This window comes from Amia ocellicauda, chromosome 1 (genome assembly GCF_036373705.1).
Source record: "Amia ocellicauda isolate fAmiCal2 chromosome 1, fAmiCal2.hap1, whole genome shotgun sequence".
NCBI lineage: Eukaryota > Metazoa > Chordata > Actinopteri > Amiiformes > Amiidae > Amia > Amia ocellicauda.
This window is the reverse complement of record NC_089850.1, coordinates 55361334-55381786: the sequence shown is the minus strand read 5'-3', so window position 1 is coordinate 55381786 and position 20453 is coordinate 55361334. Positions and strand designations below refer to the sequence as shown.

Below are 20453 nucleotides of genomic sequence, written 5' to 3'. Positions count from 1 at the left end.
TGCAGATAATGTGGAGAAGGTCCTGGCTGACAGGCATATCAATAGCAACAGGACATTTCTTCCAAGCACACAAATATCGCAGGGCGTTGATGCAAAGCGATTTCCTGAAAGGACTACCTTTGTATCAGCATGCTCTTTTACAGTGACTCATGCACACAGGGTCTATGGCCAGGGCTGAGGGCTGCAAAGCAAATGAAGTGACACTGGCAATCAGTGGCCCATTTGGGTGTGTCAGTCAGCTTTAGCAGAGTATCTCTGAATCTCTCCAGCCATGGCTTAAGAAGAGAAGGAAGAGATTGAAGATGGCGAGGGACACAGAGGAACAGAGCTCCCAATAAACAGACGTGGACAGAAGGAAAATAACTCAAAATAAGTTAGTGGCCTTGAGCAGCAGTTTGTGTTCTTGTTCTTCATTGAATTGCTTTATTTGTTGTTGTCTATTTTCTTGTCCAATATATTTCAGAACCTCACATTTTCGGTCAGGCTAATGAAAGAGTGGAGAACAGCCTTGTGTGGTTGCATTCTTGCCCTCCGACATGCTTTCACTGGCATGTATATCAAATGATCACCCCTCATTTATGCACATAATAATATGTCACAATATTAACCAGACTTATTCCAGGTCTGAGACTGAGGGACCTGAACCTTTTCACCCTGGAACAGAGGAGACTACGTGGGGACTTGATTCAAGTCTTCAAAATCATGAAAGGCATCGACCACATCAAACCAGAGGAGCTTTTCCAGATCAGCAGGGACACACGCACCCGGGGACACAAATGGAAATTGGGCTTCAAGGCATTCAAGACAGAAAACAGGAGACACTTCTTCACACAGAGAGGCGTCACAATCTGAACAAACTCCCCAGCGATGTGGCTGAAGAGACAATTTGGGAACATTTAAAAACAGACTGGATAGGATCCTTGGATCAGTTCGTTATTAATGGACACCAAACGAGCACGATGGGGCGAATGGCCTCCTCTCGATTGGACACTTTCTTATGTTCTTATGTTCTTAATATTATAAAGGGAGACCAAGAGAGTGAATGAAAAGAAGGAAACTGGGAAGAAAGTGTATTTGCTAAAGTGTGCATAAGCCACTGGATATATCGAGAAGTATTCACTGACACATAGCGTTTGTTTACCAGTAAGTGCACTGGAGATCAAGGCTGTACCGGGGCTTCAGTCAGCACACGGGATGCTTGTCTAAATATAAATGACTCCTGCTTGGCTGTGCTTTATGGCCGCATGTCCACACTCTGCAGCACAGCGCCGCGTCTCGCTCGGAGCAGCAACACTGAGCCGTGAGCGCGTGTCATTTCAAAGACTCCCCCTGTCTGTGTGCCTCAGCTCTGGCTGTGAATGGCGTGGAGGCCCATCTGGAGCTGCGGTGCCCCCTGACCCGGGGAGGGCAGAGAGGGGAAAGCAGTCTTGCTTCGGGATGCCAAAGCGCTCCCTCGTCCAAATGCCACTCAGGGTAACAGGAGGGGGACCCAAGCTGGGCAAACAAACGACGGCTGCTCGAGCCCATTGTACAAGCGCGATAAGGCAGCCGCAAATGTTGGCAGCTCCTCCGCATCACACATGCCAGCAGCCTGACGTCCAAAAGCACTTGATTTCCAAGGGTTTTTTTAAAGCGTGAGCAGAGGGCTTGTACTGTCAGGTCCCAAAACCTTCTCCTCACCATCACACGGCAGAGAGCAAAAGGATCACTTGTTTAGAACAGGAATGAGAATTTAAATTCCAGCAAAATAAAATAAAATAAATATTGCAGCTTAATTATCTCTACCTTCGATGCTCAGTTTGCCTGGGATCCGGTCAAGAATCTTTTTTTTCTTTTTCTCCACGGGTATGAAAGCACATGTTTCTAAAGTAAGTGTCCTTCAATTAGTGTTGGGGACCTAGGGACTTTAATGGATTCAGTATAAATGCCCCACAAATGCCCCAAAATGTAGAAACTTTCTACATTTAATATTAACAGTGTGTCAGTAATTACATTTATAAATAACTGTGTTCTATGAACATTGAAAATATTATTGACTGTTTAATCTTCTATCTTACATGCAGATAACAAATATGTCCACTATAATTACACTATGGGAGGAATAGAGGAATATATATGGGAGGAACATGGTAGTCCCTTACTAAAAGAATGGCAATTTTTGCAAAGAAAGAACAGTCTGCATTCCCCTTCCTATCGATGACCTAAAACCTTCAAAGTCTGGGTCTTGGGGAGATCATACAGAAGTAAATTTGTGGAATGACCATGTTGCCACTCAGCAGAACAGGAGACACCAAAGTTATCAACCTGGAAACATCAGAAATAGATTCCAATAACAAAAGTCCTCTCCTGATGAATTCAAGAAATGGAGATGAAAGGGTTAAGACTGTGTATTTCCACTTTAGAAATGCAAACGCAAATACATTACAAAACCTGACTTGATTTTCTTATTTTGTTCATGTTAGCATTTCAGATTTTCATTTGTCACATTAATCGTCCTTGCTGTTGACTCTATAAAACACTGAGATGCGGCACTTCAGAGAACTACTCCACTACGTTCACTGGACAAAATGCAGATCCGCACTCGAGTGTCTAGTATTTCAAGGCCTCGGATCTCAGGAAAATATATACGCTGGAGGGCATTGTTCTGCTGTTGTGGGCTCAATTTCGAGCTAAATGACTTTTAATTCAAAGTGCCCTTTTCTTTTCTTTCTTTTGCTTTTTTTAAATTGTGGCGAGGAGTTGCACACTCTTCTCCAGTTAAAGGCTGAGAGCAGCAGATTTTGCAGCTCCTTGGCCGGTGTAGCATACAGGTTCCGAGGCGATGTAACACCCCTGAATGCCAAGGTGAAGCCCGTTGGCGCCTCTCTGCAAAAGAGTGAGCTTTGCCTCCAGCACCAATGCACTAAAGACCGGTATTTACAGCCTGAATCCTGATAATGAGTTTTTCATGTAATTCATTAAACAAAGCTTCTTTGCAGACTGGGGGAGGAGAGGAGAGGAGTGCCGGGGTCTCTGAAGGCAGGAGAGATATCGAGTTCTCCAAGAACACGGAGAAAACCTCTTTTGCAAATGGGAAGATTTCACAGTGTTATATCCGTACTGCTTGCAGAGGTGCTGTACCCGTCTGAGCTGCTTTCTTGGTGAATGTATCCCTATTACATTGCATGTAAAATAATACTGTAAAAATGTACACACAGTATCTACAGTCATCCAGTTACAGTCTTATTGTGTTGGTCCTGTCACTCCATAAAACAGGACCACATAAAATCGAATAGAAGATAAAACGCTATTACTGTTTTGCTAAAAGTTATGACTGTGTCAGTACTGTTTTAGCTGAAGACGTTGATGATGTTTCACAGGAACCTGGTTTCTAAAGAACAGTTCTTCACAACCTTGGAACTTTCACCTTGAACTGGTATTTAAACTTTTCCACGGTTTAAAATTTTAAATATGTAAACACCAAACCAAAGAGTTCACGTGCATCTGACCCATCGCCCAACAGAGTGAGGTAACATTTCTTATTTTCCTTCAGTACTTTTAGAAAATTGATAAGTCAAACCATTTTTTAACCAGCTTCCTTAAGTGCGTCACATGAACTTTAAAATGGCTTGACTGGCTTCAGGCCGCCGGAGGGGGAAACAGACTCTACTGGTATAGTGTTCAGTCAGAAGACTTAAAGACCAGGTAGAAGTGCATTTCTGATATATAGCAATTTTGATACATGCCTTTCACAACACAAACACACACACACACACACAGCTGCAAACACACACTCCCAGCATGCACTGATCCGATTTCCCAGCTCTCACTCTCCGAAGCGACTTAATCAGTCTGACAGACTCTCTGCCTCGGGAAACTCGGTTCCTCCAGTCCCCCTTTCTCCTTAAGTTTGCTCTTACAATGACAAACTCATTGTGGCATCTTCGCCGTACAGTGTTTCCACCGCAACCTCCCCGCCGCTCTCGGACCTCCACCCACACCCCGCTGCCTCCTCCTCCGCCATCCCCCCTAGAAGCACACCTTTCTTTTCTCTCTCTCTTCCCCTTCTCCTCTCATGCTGGTTGTCACGCCGGCTTTGTTCTTGCCTGACAAAACAGCTCTGGCGTCGTCGTTTGGTTTCTCGGTTTCAGTGCCTTTGCTCAGTGCGAAAACCTCGTCTTGAGGTTAACTCTTCGCTGTGGCTCTGCAAAAGCCCTTCTCGATTATAATGGCAGCAGAAGAGCGAGTCAGGTAAAGTACAGTCTATTCCTGATGCGTTTAGGCTAATAAAGCACACTAGAGGAAGCTCGAAATTATTGAATCAACCTTTCTGCATTCAGCCAAATGGCTCCACAATCCATTCACACCTACTTCTGACTTCCACCCTGAGCCATTTAACACAGCAGAACAACATCACAAACATATACATTTGCCAAACACATAACAAGGGCTCTGCTTGTTAATACAATCTGTGCTTAGCAAAAAAAAAATAACCTCCTCATAACACTATTACATGATCCATTAGTCTATGTTATGTTTCCTTATTAAATTGTATTTCTCCAAGTGTTGTTCTCAGCGCTGTATTTATTATTTGACTGCATGCTTGAACAGCCTATATTTCCTTTTGTACTTTATGAATCATCTGGCAGAAAGTTGCAACTTGATCATGTTTTAAGTGCCTTCACCCTGATCTGCAGTTGCTGGATTTAGACATAGCCTACCTGAACACAGTTGCACAAAGTCATGGGAAACAAGAAAGCACCTTTGCTGTGTTGACTGTCTCTGCTTTAGTCAAACAAAAAGTTTGGCCTAAAAAAACATATATATTTTTTTGTATCTAGCAATGTTATATGTCTTACTTCTTCAGCACTAAGAAAGGTAGATTATGTTGTCTTCTTCAGAGGCCTACACTGTCTACGTGTTTGCTTGCAAAAGACATCATCTTCCCTGTGGACACACTGTGGGCAAATTGCCCATCTAATCCACTGACTGTGCAGAGAGCAGTTTGACCACAGGGAAAATACAGATAAAAAGCTACCTAAAACACCTACAAAAATGTTGTTGTTTTTTGTTTGTTTGCTCTATAAAAAAAGTGAAATTAGCCTGAAATGCTCATTCTCCTGGAGCATCTGCTAATTTTCCTGCCACTGAGAAGACAGCGATGATATGAATTTGAGGTCAGGGAAAGTACTGTCAAGACAGGAGTCTTTCTTGATGTGAATTAGGTAAACAACCCCTTGTCTTATTCTGGTATTGTCTCAGGCCGCCCGATCCCCATCTTCGCTGACCTGTGTCTATAGCAGGAGCTCCGATACGGGGGGGTGGGGGTCACGCTGATTACATCTGACAAACTCTCCCCAGACATCCAGTTTTCAGTCTCCTCCGATCTCCCTGCACTCTTTTCCACATGTCTAAGCATTTTAATGACATATGCTTGCAGGCTTTCTCAAGCCGTGCAGTATTAGTAGTGCGTGGCTTCCTTTGCGCAGGGGGGGGGGGTGGTGGTGTGTGTGTCTGTGTGGCGGGGAGGAGGGGGGGGAGTCATATTCCTGTTGAAGGATTAATCTTTTTTCTTCTCTTTTACTTTCATTATAAATAATAATGAGAATGAAAAAAAAAAACATTTTACTTTTCCGAATGGTAATTTGCCTTTGTAATAAACGCGTCTCTTGCCTCTCGTTCTCCTTTCCCCTCTTTTGGTTATAATAATTTGCACTTTATTTCCATTAGGCTGTTTGTTCACAGCAGTCTGCCGCCTTAATTTATTAGAACTGTCTTTCTTAATGATGCAACGCAACATCTCTGCCAAGCCATCCCCTCGCACTGGCAGCTGCCCTACTTTTAGAAAATATTACAATTAGGCAGCGACCGAGGCCCAGGGCCCGGCCCTGGGAACATCCGGCCTGCATGACACGGCTCACCTCCTGGGATCTCAGGTTGAAATCTGCTTCACATCTCAAGTGGGCCACAGCAGCTCCGGGTCCATTATTTATTTAGAGGCAACAAATTCCTGAGGAATACAGCGCGGTATGTCTGAGGATAAGCATCCTGTTCTGTTTGCGATGAGTGGAGGTCTGTTGCATGTTAACGGCTTGCTGTACATGTCAAGGGATACGTTTGAAAATACGCGTGCGGCGCCACGTGATCCAGAGAGAGTCAAATGTACTAAACGCAATAGATGACTCAATGTGGGCAATACATTTACAACTGTTGTGCCACTGGTCAAACCACGACCATAACAAAGAAGAAAAATAATACAAATATCATTACTGCTGCAGAAAACGTTTCTTTTTCAGTTTTTGGGATGGCGTTTCTAGGGAGGGGCTTACACAGACACAGAGGAGTTTAAAAGTGATGACCAGCTACAAGAACTGTCTTCAGATCTCCGACAGAAGCATCACTGGCCTGTAACCGCCAGTTGAGCTGCTGTAACTGCTGGGCCATTCAGTCAAGTTTATATTCCGTAGGGATTTCCTGTTCAGCTGATCAATGAAACCTAATCAGCTGCATACTCGGGCTCTGGAGTGGATCTGATCTTTGAAGATGCCTTAGTGAATCAAACTAGATCAAAACATGGCTGTTATGAGAGATAAAAACTCCAGCCCAGGTAGAAATCTATGCGGTACGCAGGGCCCTTCTCTTCTTCTGTAAAAACTCATCAATGTTGTTTAACATGCTGTAAGCAATGTCCTGTGGCTTGAACATGATATAAACTTGTTTGTTTATTTGGCAGACATTCAAGGAACAGCAGGAGAGAGTTAAGTCACTGGTTTTTGCTCACTTAACTTTCCTCTTTTCTACCATTACCAAATACTGTATGAAGAATCTAAATCTCTGCACAATGTTCTTAATATCACTTATAAGACCATTTTTAATTGAACTCTAAATAATTCAAAGAAAGGGTATTCTGTTCCCTTAATATAAACACTAAAAATTTCAAAAATAAACCGCACAAGTAATGGTAATTTCACTAGCGGGTTGTGCAGATACGCAGCTCATTGATGTGAATATATACACCGATCAGCCATAACATTATAACCACCTGCCTAATATTGTGTAGATCCCCCTTTTGCCGCCAAAACGGCCCTGACCCATCAAGACATGGACTCCACTAGACCTCTGAAGGTGTGCTGTGGTATCTGGCACCAAGACGTTAGCAGCAGATCCTTTAAGTCCTGGAAGTTGCGAGGTGGGGCCTCCGTGGATCGGACTTGTTTATCCAGCACATCCCACAGATGCTCGATTGGATGGAGATCTGGGGAATTTGGAGGCCAAGTAAACACCTTGAACTCGTGATTCATCAGACCAGGCCACCTTCTTCCATTGCTCCGTGGTCCAGTTCTGATGCTCACGTGCCCATTGTGGGCGTTTTCGGCAGTGGACAGGGGTCAGCATGGGCACCCTGACTGGTCTGCGGCTACGCAGCCCCAGACACAACGAACTGCGATGCACTGTGTGTTCTGACACCTTTCTATCAGAACCAGCATGAACTTTTTCAGCAATTTGAGCTACAGTAGCTCGTCTGTTGGATCGGACCACACGTGCCAGGCTTCACCCCCACGTGCATCAATGAGCCTTGGCTGCCCATGACCCTGTCGCTGGTTCACCGTTTTTCCTTCCTTGGAGCACTTTTGATAGGTACTGACCACTGCAGACCGGGAACACCCCACAAGAGCTGCAGTTTTGGAGATGCTCTGACCCAGTCGTCTAGCCATCACAATTTGGCCCTTGTCAAAGTCGCTCAGATCCTTACGCTTGCCCATTTTTCCTGCTTCTAACACATCAACTTTGAGGACAAAATGTTCACTTGCTGCCTAATACAGTATATCCCACCCACTGACAGGTGCCATGATAACGAGATTATCAGTGTTATTCACTTCACCTGTCAGTGGTCATAATGTTATGGCTGATCGGTGTATTATTATTATTTTTCTCCTGGAACATGTTTTGTGCTCCAGAATTTTCACATTAAAAGAGGCAGCAACTCGAAACAAGAGAGATGTGGTATCTATACAGTCATGGTGTCATTCACATCTCAAAACAGGTCATGATTGGAAAAAGTGCAAAAAAACCTATTTAAAACAGTTTCCAGTACACCCGTACATGTGTGCATCCATCCATTTTTTGTTTTATTTTTCTTACCCTTGTAATATCCTGTTTAAAGTGACTGCAATAATTTAGTCTCTTCAGATAAGAGGGAAATATTTTCTTAGAGGAAATGACTGGAGATACAGCTCCCATTGAAAGACGAAATCCTACACAACATCAAAGTCCACCACTTCTCATTCTCCAGGCTACTGCTGTAGAGCTATGAAGTAAGAAATGTGGACGTGGATGAACGAGGCATTGAGAGGGAAATGATCCATAGGGAACTTTACATTAAAAGTCTGGGGAAAAAGTAACAGAATACCCGAAACAACACATCTGAAGTTATAAACTCAATCTGCACAGAGTGGAAAGTGTTCATCTGGACAAGAGTCTCTCGACTGCAGAGAACACAAGTTGGAAAGGTCTAATCTTCCCAATTTCTATTCAGCACCATCAACACAAACAGTAGGCTTCGCTGGGCCTTTTGCTGCCATGTCACTGCAAAGTGCTGTTTAATGAAAGGCAGTAAATAATTTACACAGCCCGTACACAAGAACACATTGCAAGAACAATGACAGCTTTCTCGACTCTGTTAGCAGACAGAATCAATTTTGCAGAATGCTAAAAGTTTAATATATATGTATCTATAGATCTACTTCTCACCGGCATAGCCTAGAAATCGCCAGAAACCGTTGGTGTTACACGGGATCCTGCATCCAAGACATGTCATCTGATGTCACAAACGACTTCAGTTACGACAGGACTGGAGGACCATGACGCAACTAACATGCAACTTTTGTTATCTTTTCTTTTTGTATGGTATATACAAAGGCCAAGATGACCAGATTCTTTGGATAAATGCAAATAGTTGATGACAATTGTTTATCATCATCAAACAATGACATTCTGGAATCATTTAGTGAAACACGTTCAACATGAATTCCGTTCACTCATCCTTCCAGGCCAATGTTCTCAAGATGAGGTAAGTTTAAAATATCTAGCAGCGGCCATTGCCCTGTATAAGAGTCTGCAGCCCATTCATTCTTTATCCCAATTTATCTACAGAACTATCAACATATCATTAGTGAGAGTTTGATTTAATAACATGCAAAACATTATTATTTCTGGATATTAAACCTCATACTCTCAATAATCAATAAATTGAAATTGCAATTACGAAAAACACAGATTGCATATTTGTAAATAAAAGGAAGCCAGTGCTTCAACACAAGTAAGAGTAATAAAGGCAACACATTACTTTTTTCTTTTTCTGTTGTTACAAATACAGAATCCTTGCAAATTGTTTATTTCATGTAACAAGAAAAAAAAAAATCCCTTGACAGCATTATAAACTCCCAAGGCACCTTCATCAACTGGAAAATGTAGCTTACCTTAATTCCTTAAAACGATGTTTACAGAACAGGCCTAGTTAAAGCTTTGTGCTCGTTTCATCACGAGGAACACACCCCCCCTCACCTTCCACACAGAAATATTCCTAACAAGTGCTATTGTCAAACAGATTTATTGTTATCATTTGATGAGAAAAGGGAAAGTAAACAAAACCGTATTCTCGGGGAAAACCCATAGGAGTCTCTAAAATAGGCTTAGCAATAATAATGTCCTACATTACTGGTAAATACAAGGTTTATTGTGTGTCTGGAGTGCCATCGGTCACCTGTTTCCAAGGACCGAGAGCAAACAGAATAAATGATGTGTTTGTAATGTTGTGGCACACGATATGAGACTGCTTTTCCTCTCCCCAATCATTTCAGAGATCTTTTCCCTGACTGTTCCTGAAAAATGTCTATTATACACTTCAGCCCTATCTACTAGCTATCTGATCTAACATTATGCCTTTTCTATGGCTACTATACTCTCATCCCTCATTATAAGGCCCTCAGTTGCAACATTACCACTTAGATAAGGCTACAATAAACTGCACTTGTCTTTTAAGGTTTTCTCTCCTAATCCAATCTTTCACACAGAGATTGTTTATCAACTCTCTCCCAAAAGCTTTTTGTTTCACTGCCCTCTCTCTTTAACAACCCCTCTCAGAAACAAACGCAGCCTTGATTAGGTGCATCTTCAGTAAGAGTGTTGTATCCCTTGTTAACAGTATTACAATGCCATTTTGTTATCCCAAAGTGCTTTTCTTTTCTTTTTTTTCTCTTGGTTGATTAAATACAGTTCAGTGCCATTTCATCCAAACATGAGCACGCCAGTGTTGATGAGCATAAGTCATGCCATTTAGCTTTGGTCTACAGCCAAAGTACGAGTGGCGAGCTGTGATGACTGCAGCGTGGTTTTGTGATTCGCCCTAATGTTCCCCTGAGATTGACCACCCACATCTCACTCGGGACCCAAGCCAGACTCAAACCCCTGCCAACGTGTTTGAAGGCAAGAGCAAACAACTTAACTGCGCCCATTCCTCAATACCAACACCAGCACCGCAGATCTCTGGAATATTCATCCATGCTTGAACGTGTCCCAACGGCAGAGTGAATGAGACTTAACAGGATCCAAACTGGGGAATCAAAAATTATATCACGATCAGAAATTCCTTTAAGTGCCATGGCTGTAGACATTATTGACATAGAGCAATCAGAATAATGGTTCACTTAGGATCTTACATAATGATGGACGGATGCTTGGATCAGTCCTTCCTTTTCCACTGGGTGTTACTTCTCCGGTTCCCCAAATAGCACCAATCCAATATATTCATTTAAGAATAGATGACCAATTGGAGAACAAAACAATCTGTCGGTGCTGGTGTGGGCATGTTTCTTATTAATCCTAAAACCGTTCGTGACCTGGCTTGACACTTGACGCTCCCGTGACGTTCCCTGTTCATCCCTGGACGCAAGAGGTGGCGCAACAGTTGTTTATTATTAAATTAAAGCTTTCAAAGAGAAGCAGTTGTGCAGAGTGGTTTTAAATGCCGAGTCAGGCTTTAAATTGGACTTGGGAGGCCAATCTCGCCGGTGGAAATTTGCCTCCACTGCGATGATGAGTCTCTCATATGGTTTGGTTCCTAATTTGAAAAAAATATGAAATATCCCAGTGTATTTACAGTGTCGTCCAGGGGGGCACGACACCGGGTGCCACTTTAAAACACGTTGCCCTCGCCGCTGCACTGCTCGAGTGTGTAACCAGCTGTGACGGCAGGCTGTTGTTTGGTAATGCTGGGAATGTGTGTGTATGTTCGTATGGGGAGGGGGTTGGGGATAGTGGGGAGCGGGGAGCGGGGAACGGAGCAGGATAGTAAACAACTCCATAATACTGCGCCACGGGCAGAGCAGTTAGCTTGCTTGTTAGGGGCAAATGGGAATTCCCTGTCTCTGCAAAGCGATGCACTCCATCTGACATGTTTCCTAAGCTGTGTGTCAAATGCTCATCCGTTTCCTGCAACAAACTCCCTAATTAGGCACTGCAAAGTTGGCACCATGCCCATGTGCTGCACACAACATCCTGCCGCTGTACTGGGACCCACCCACGACTAATTGAGCCCTGTTCACGGGACGGAGTCTCTCCCTTGCTTGGCACCCCGATCTTACACTACACAGTGGTCCAGTGGATGGCGGTGAAGAAGAACAGTGGAGTCGACAGACAGGAATGGAGTCACCGAGGGGGATCTGGTTCATCCCCTGAGTGCGGCAAGAGTGAAACTTGCAATCCCAGCTGTGACTCTGAAGTGATAAAATCTAATTGTCTCCTGCAATCAGAGACTGAACACTTCTTTTCATAAACGTATTCATGAAACCTTTTGGGAACCAAATGTGAAAACGAGTAACACTTTTGGAAAGTGTGAAAAAGAAAGCATATCTAGGAACGTATGTTTGTACTTTGCAATAACGCTTCACAATTGTCTCTTCTTCTAATTTGAATGTTATTTGAGGGAAAGGTATTTCTGTCCACATTTAAAGTATCTAAATACTTTGTGAGCAGAATGTTGGGAAGCTTGAATTCCAATGCAATTCCAATAGAGATGTTTTATAATGTTGCCACCTTAATCGTTTTGTTTTGTGGAGGCAAAGGACACAGAATCCACATTGAACCATCAGATCTGTTACAAGAAATTCCCACGCTGAATGCTTCTGTTTTGCCTTGCAGTACCCACAATGCGTCCCTTACTCTTCACTAAAATGAAATTAACAAGCCAGGTGCTCAGACGAGTCCTGCCTCGCAGGCACCGTATCACACGAAGCACCAACTGCTAATGACTTGAGAACTCGGAGAACCACCAAGAAGCTGCTGTACATGAGAAGAGGTCATTTTACATACACTTTGCAACAAAGCAATCACCCAGGGCATAACTGAACAACAAAGCAGGAAACAACCATCCCACTCTGCAGTACGCTATCGATCGCCACAATGTTTTGTGACAGATGCATTTCTATTATAATGGCAGGGAAGTACACATATTTATCCACAGGTGAGATACTTCTTTCCCTCTTGATTCCCAATGTACAAGTTAAAAGGCTGATTTGCATTTATATTGCAGAGCAAGGCTTGCAGCCATAATTGGTGTAGCAGAGTAATTCCCCGACACATTGCTACCCTCTGTTGCTGTGCAATTTGAAAGCAACTCTTGCAGCATTACACTGCGAGACAGCCGAGCTGATCCAGGTGTAATATTGCGATGTCTCCAAAACTTGTACCAAAAAGATTCAAAGCTGTTATCAGATCCGCAGCCCAATTCTCCACGTGTTTTCTGCATTGAAACACATATTTCACCCTCAGCAACCTGCAGCAGTCTTGACAGTACCTTTGTCGGGCTGCTTTATATCAAGTACTTAAAACAGTGCTCAGACACATCAAGGAGTTATTTCATAAAACATGATGGAATTTGCTAAAAAGATAACTATATTTGAATCATGAATGTGAACATTTGCGTTACAAAAAATATAAAAAATACATTGCTTGATGGCAACATCATATTCCACTGAAAACAACTACATAATCCAAATAAGCAAACATATCAAACACCTAACAGTACTATTTTATTACTATTATAGTCCAAATACATCTAAAACCTGCTCTTCTGGGGACTCATATGGAATAAAATTGAGTTATCGATAGTTTTAAGCAACTAAAACAGAATGAAAATCGATGAGGACGCTGCCAAGATTAAAAATAAATAAATACATCCATCAGAACTTTCTGTGAAAGCAGACTGGATTGACTGAGACCTCGCCTGCACTTCTATCTTCTGAACAGATGGTTACACAATCATTTTAAATGAACAACATTCGTAAAACCTAATTACTATCTGATATTAAACAAAAAAAAGAAGAAACAAACCAAGTGATTTTGGTGCAGGTGTTGATTAACAATCAATCTGAGCTTCATTAGTGACATGATAAAGATGTCCAATCTGCAATCTGAATACACAATGGCACGGAGTAAATGGTTTTACGTGTACTTAGTATCCCAGTGTTTTGTGGGCACTCACAGTATGTAAACAGCCAATGTGGGACACTTCATACGAGCACAGGTTGTAGCTGCTACTCTGTGCCAAGAGTTTAACCTGAATTTAAAAACAGTTAAGATATTAACTGTTACTTACTTGCCCTTCATAGTACAGGAGGACAAATACGAATAACAGAGTAAAGCAGGACTGAGATTTGATGAGCTCCAGGCTAACATAATTCACCCCGGATGCTGTGTACATTAAACTTGCCACTTAATTTTTAATATCCACAAGATGGACATGTGCGTTGAATTATATTAAATATGTGGTCTTCAAGCTTCAGCTGAACATGTCAGAAAGAGCCCACTCCTGGCAATCACCTGAAATGGATCCAACCATTAATCAATGTGTATCCAATGTGTTATGTAAGCGTATGTCAATAGTAGGTAGTCTGCGGCAAAATCCGACTCAGATGGCACACTGAAGGATTCTGTAGCCTACATATTCTCACACAGAGGTCCCGAGACCAGAGGCCTTGGCAGGCGCCCAATATTTGATAAAAGAGCATCGACGCGATCGACGAAGCCACGAGTCGTACAGAAAATCAACTTAAAACAATAAACGGGGGCTACATTTGTCACTCCTCGCAAAATGCGAAGATAATGTCTGCATGCGTGATCTCTTCCTAAGGCCCGGCAGAGTGTTTACTTAGACCCAAGAAGTAGAGCTACACAGATGAAAATAACATTGCTTTTGTTTTATGTGCATTAGGCAGCAATTTAGAAGCCATTAATCTGTCTTGTAATATGTCAAAAAGCATTTTGAAGAGGTTCCTGCAGTGGCATACAAATAGAGCTGGGCGAACCAAAATAGCAAAGGCATTTAGTGCTGTTGATTTTTTTGGTGTGTGTATTTGTTTCTCATACATTCATAAAACCAAAAAAGAAAACGTCAACAGGGGAAGCCAGTGCTCACTTCCACTCTGCAGGTGACCCCTGATCAAAACAGCATCTGGCTGAATTACTTAATATTGCGCCCAGCCATCGTGTAATCCGGGATAATTCCCTTTACTGAGAGTGCCCCAATCTGGATAAATTTATCCCATGGGAAGGAAATCCTAGTATAAATTCTCAGATTGGGAAGGGGGGGGTGGTATTTTATACATGTCTGTATTGCTCGATAGATATAGATGTATATTTTCATTAAAATCTCACAATTGTGAGGGGAGAGCTTTGCACAGCTGCTAAGGGTATCGTCGCATCTTCTTAGATTTTCACTGTATCTATTTTTCAGTGCCGGTCCTGTAGTTGGCGTGGGGAGTCGGATCATTGAGCTGTGCTGTTTAGCTATATCTGATTTTGCCTTTGTTGAATATATTGAAAGTTTATAAAAAAGCCAAGCTGGAGGAAAGGAAGGACCACTTCACGATCAACCAGGCTGTGCATGTGGATATTTCTGTTCAGTCACCTTCAGCGTGGAGAGAAACATTCCACCCAAAGAACTTCACACTGACATTTCCCAAGACATTACACCTGGATTTGCTCAATATATATTGACTTCTGGAGCAGCTGAGTTTTTTAAAAATCTTTTTTTGGGGGGGATGTAAAGGGCGAACTCGAGCAGCCCAGATGGACACAGATCTCTCTACCGGCCTTCCAGTTTCATTTATTTATTTACTTATTTAGAGAGATTTAAACTAGCAGCCTTTTTGATGACCATTTCAGCCACTCCAGGTTGCGCTGGATTAAGCTTAAGCTGACAGAGCACAAAGTAAAAGCGCGGGGTCACTGGCTTTGTGACTGACTTCTCAAGCTGTCCTTGAAAACAGATAAATCACCAACAAACAGACTCGAAGGCAAGTCTTCAGCTTGATGTGATGTGTGTTCGCTTATTTTAGGGCCGGAAATGAGGACTCGGACAAATTAAGATTGATTATGTATTTAACACATCTGTGCTACAACAGGAGCATGGAAGCACTGTAAAAGAATAAGGAAAGAAAAACTGTAGATGCATCTTTTTGTGGTTATTATTATTTAGCAAATTGAGGCTCCTGCTCAAATATAATAGAGGAGGACATGTATCAAGCCTGGGCTGCAGTCAGTTTAAATTACATCGTCCTTTGTCTGAGAACAAATAAAATATTGCCACAACATTGACCTAACCTTAAACTAACAATTGTATAAAGAAACACAATAACAAGAAGTATAAACAAAGTTAGCCTTGTAACGGGAAACGTCCTCTGCATTCATCCTCTTAGGTTTTCGAGTGGTCACTGCGTTCAAGATCATTTGATTTATACTGGGGTGGCTTCCAGTGCCGAGGAACGGTTATCAGAGTCCCGGCCTCGTAATGAAAAGATTAGGATTCAAGGCACAGAAAGCAGAAGAAAAAAAGAACATGCTTATAGCCAACTACTGCTGAATCGTCAGGTTGAAAACGGGCCCTGTTCTGCAAGAAACGGTGACTTAGGAAGCGGGGATATGGAGCAATAGCAAAACCGTATGTCAAGAGGAAAGGTGAGAGAGAGAGAGAGAGAGAGAGAGAGAGAGAGAGAGAGAGAGAGAGGGAGAGTGGCGATCGTGGTACAGCACTGCCCCCAGTGTGGAAAGCTAGGCCAGCAGTGCTGAGGTACTGAACTATTATCAGTGTAGTTAGCACTTTCCAGAATTTCTGAGAACGGGCACATGCAAGGCGAACCCCACGCACAGGCCCTGCTTGTATATTCTGCATGGGCTCCTCACGCTGAGCCATGAAACAAAGCCTGCGCACAACCACCCGGTTCACCAGGGCGCCTTCGGAGACATCAAAGACAGAGGCAGCAAGTGGAACGTGGCACTAATAATAGCAGCCCCGTCAAATTGTCACATTACACTGAGAGCGGCCATCAAAAGAGGCAACCATTTGGAATTAACACAGTGCGGCCCGGGCTGGGTCACAGACAGCGGCCTCCCAGATTTATTTAGGTTACCCTCGCTTGACAACCTCCCGCAAACGGCCAGGTGCGAGAGAGGGAGCCAGGATGCCCTACATAACACCGAGACGAGCTTCTACTGTTCACTTTCTTTTTTCAATGAGAGAGAGACTAAAGATGATTTTCTCAGGGGTGACAGACAACGAGAATATTCTTTTTTTTTTCCTTCCTTATTCTGCTGACAGAAACTGCGACATAAACAGAGCAATAATTTGTAAAACAAGAATTAGCTACGGGGGAACATACAGTCCCCAGAGGCAGGTAAAAAGAAACAGGAGCAGGTTGTTAGCTCATGTTTACCTGCCAGTGCTTATATTAATTTATATTATAGTAATAACCATCTGAGCTGAAATGTAAAATAACTCGGCTTGTTTTTTAGGAACTCGAGACTTCTACTGGTTTTAAGTGTCTGTCCCTGGCTTGACAGTTTCTATTAAGGAGGGAAGAAAATGGCAGTAAAATGACACAATCCTGACCACAAATCCAGCAACCTGAGCCACTATCAATCAACCAATCTTTATATTTCTCTCTCTCTCTCTTCCCATATATATATATATATATATATATATATATATATATATTATATATAGAGCGAGAGATAGATAGATAGGTAGAGAGAGAGAGAGAGAGAGAGAGAGAGAGATGTATTACATTTATTTTCTTCTGAATCTACCACATAGATCTATTTTTGTTTTCCGCGTTGAAAACCTTATATAATAAAATGGCACTTGGTGATTTGTCAAAACCTGTTGGCATTTATGCTTTAAATGCTGAATACATTTATTTTTTCTTGTCTATACACAAGGAAAGACCAATTTGTCTTTTAGTTCAGCCCTATTGGAGGTGGGGGGTGGTGGCGGGGAGAAGTTTCAGGGTTTTTCTCACCCCCTCTGCAGTACCTGACATGTTCACTGCTGGAATTTACAGCTAAACTGTTTTATCTGCCGTAAAAAGATCCCCTGATTCCAGTAATTACCCACGTTAAACCTCTCCAGTAATTTATGCTTCACACTTGCACCAGGGACAAAAAAACAGGGGAGTTGTCTTACTCTGAATGCATTTGCCGTATTGTATACTAGAGCAGAACAATCCTTGTGTGTGTTCAGGAGTGGAGGGGGCTGTAAAATCTGACCTACAGAACAAAGTGGTCTCCTGGGAGTGATTTCAGAGGGCCTTTACCCCCGATGCAGACTAACGAACTGTAGACTAAAACCCCACTACTACCTCCAGCATCACAGCACACACACACACCCATAAAAACAGATAATAAAACTGACAACCTCTTGAGACTTGATCTACTGTTCTTGAAACAGCACTGCCGAGAGCAATATTAAAAGCTTTATTACCAGTGTCAGTTTCAAATTAGTGGTATATGCTGTATACACGCACATATTTGCTTAGTGTGCACACACTCCAGTAAATGGATGTGCTGTAGGTGAGAGAACTGTTCTTGATGTGCTTTCCTTGCACCATAAAAATGCTAATTTGGCTTGTTTGCTACAGATCTTTATGTGTTAGAGGAAATAAAGTAAAACTTCAGGAAGAGAAGAGCATGGAACAAGGACGCTTATAAAGACAAGTAGCTGAGGTGTGAGGAAAATTCAATTTCACGGCCTTCAAAAAGACGGTGCTATGTGACTCCACTATTAAAGATTTGACTTGCACCCTTCTTCTTCTGTGGCAGCTCGAGGAGTCGCCTTCATACAGCTCTGCTACACACACACGGCAACAGAGGGGCCCGACGGGTCAAACACCACATAAAGCTGTATAGATACACAGCTTTCCAGGTTCTACAGATCCCAACCCATAGAGCAAGTCCACAGATGTGGGTATAGATATATATTCCACCTGTTTTATATACACACACGCACTTGAACCACAGATAATGATACTTAAGACAATAACAACAGATGACATTGGCTACCTTGTTGTGCTGTACCTTAAGACAACCACCTTGTGGTCGGGAACTGAAATGTCACGTTTATTGTTTTTGTGGTTCTGTTTTTTGCCACACAACTGAAATATGTCAGCAGGGAACAGCAGCCATGAAGCATCCGAATCCCCAGGTAAGATCCTAATCCCTAGCTTTGCCTTCAGACTCCACGCTGGAACCTGTTTTTGTTTTCATGTCAGACAAAACCAGCTCCCGGCTCACCCTGCTCGTTGGATCTGGTCGGCGTCACACTTTCAACACCCTGCAACTAAACAATTAGAGCAGCGGACAGCGTCTCCCCGGCACGGAGAGCCGACACCGACGCTCAGGAAGTGCAGCCCTGTTTTCTCTGGTACACAATGCAGGTGGCAGAACACAGGCAGCTCTTTCAAGTGCAAAGTAAGGTTCTCCACAGTGACAATCTTTTCCGGCTTCCACTCCAACTCGTCTGTCGGACCTCTTTTGGCAGTTCAATATTTAATAGCACACCTTCCCCGGTGCAGCCAATTTGACTGCACAAGCCCTTAGCAGCAACAAAACTAAAGCACAGACGGAGTTAAAGCCACCGAGCAATCTGCCGTTCCCTAGACTTGAAACAGTACGAGTGAGAGATACAGCAGGCAGAAGGTAAAAACCAGTTTCCTTACCATGTCCCACAAGCCAGAAGTAGAGAAAGACGCAGAGTGTCATAGCTGGAGAGAAGGAGAAGTCAACTCTGTGGAGCAGCAAGCAAGAATATAAATGAACTTAGTAGAGAACACAACAGTGCTTTATATTACAGTTCAGGATAGTGTCTGGACTCTCCCCTAGTTGAGCTGTGGTCTTTTTTTTTCTTTTCTTCAGTCCCGTCCCCTTTCTCTCTTTTTTTTCCTTTTCTCTTGATTACTCTTGCTAGTTGCCCAGTGCTCCGCTTTGCTTTACTCTCCTGTTGATGTGAGCTCTCAGCTTTCTCTCTCTCTCTCTCTCTCTCTCTCTCTCTCTCTCACTGCCGTTCCATTCTCAATCTCAGAGCATCAGTGTCTCCCTCTCTCCCTCTCTCTCTCTCTCTCACTCACACACACACACACACGCAGCAGCAGCAGCAGCAGCAGCGAGCGCTTCAGTACGGTACAGTAGAGAGTGCTCCAAAGCTTTGCTCCTCCCTCGGCCTGCTGCTTGTCTGTCTGCCTGAGTGACTGTGTCTCAGCGAGGCGCGGAGAGAATCAGACCTAATCTCTGGGAACTAGGCTGCCATGGGAGGGCAAAGCAGGCAGCTCCAATTAAAGGAGACCTGTTTGGCTTTGCAGGCCAACAATGCAGACCTGTCACGGGGGGAAAAGTGCTCCTCTTCCCTCTGGCTTATTGTTTTGCGCCACACAACATGGGCTGAACTCCCAAGACATTTTCCTTTTCGGTCATAATTATAATTGTTATTGTTTTCTATCTAGTGCAATACAATCTCCAAAAGCCCTTTAAGACCAAAGCATAATGCATTTCAACTTGAAGTTTGTATCGTCCACTAAATATTTCAAATAACATCTTCAGTATATGCTTGTAACTTTACTATCTTACCACACCTGTTCTTATGTATGTATGTATGTATATATTCTGTTAAAGCCACTGTGAGGCACGCACATCTTCAGTATTTACATAAATTATTTGTACAGACAATGACATTGTCTGCACATAGACCTTCCTAATGAATCTGACGTCTGTGCAATCATAACAATCAGAAAATAAATAACACAAGAGGCTGGATCGGCACATTGTGTGTTCTCTGTTTGTCTGGCAGAGACATGTGGCGATGGCATAGAAGACAGTAGTGCACATAGTCTAATGCGGAAGAGAAGGATATTTGAAAAAGTGTATTTGTCAACTTCATTGTAAATCTAAGCCTATAGGGTTCTTGTTAGTTCTGACAATGAACGATTTTCCTCCAGATTTCAAAAGCACAGAACTCTGGCAGATCAAACTACTGCGGGAAACAAAAAGCCAGAATCAATATTTAATGAGCTTTTGTATTATTAGATTTTTTTAAAAATATATACAGTTTTCAATTAATCCAATTTATTACACACACACAAACACACACA

The 20453-nt window shown here is 42.8% G+C and overlaps 1 protein-coding gene across 2 annotated transcripts in view; it reads right to left on the bottom strand.

The window, feature by feature from the left end:
* Positions 1-19547, bottom strand: part of kirrel3a (kirre like nephrin family adhesion molecule 3a) — a 196278-nt gene extending 176731 nt beyond the window's left edge. For both annotated transcript variants that reach the window (XM_066709784.1, XM_066709792.1), the window contains exon 1: positions 19029-19547. In XM_066709784.1, coding sequence (XP_066565881.1) covers positions 19029-19071 — 43 coding nt within the window. In that variant the 5' untranslated portion in view covers positions 19072-19547. The remainder of the gene's footprint in view (positions 1-19028) is intronic.
* Positions 19548-20453: the final 906 nt, after the last annotated feature.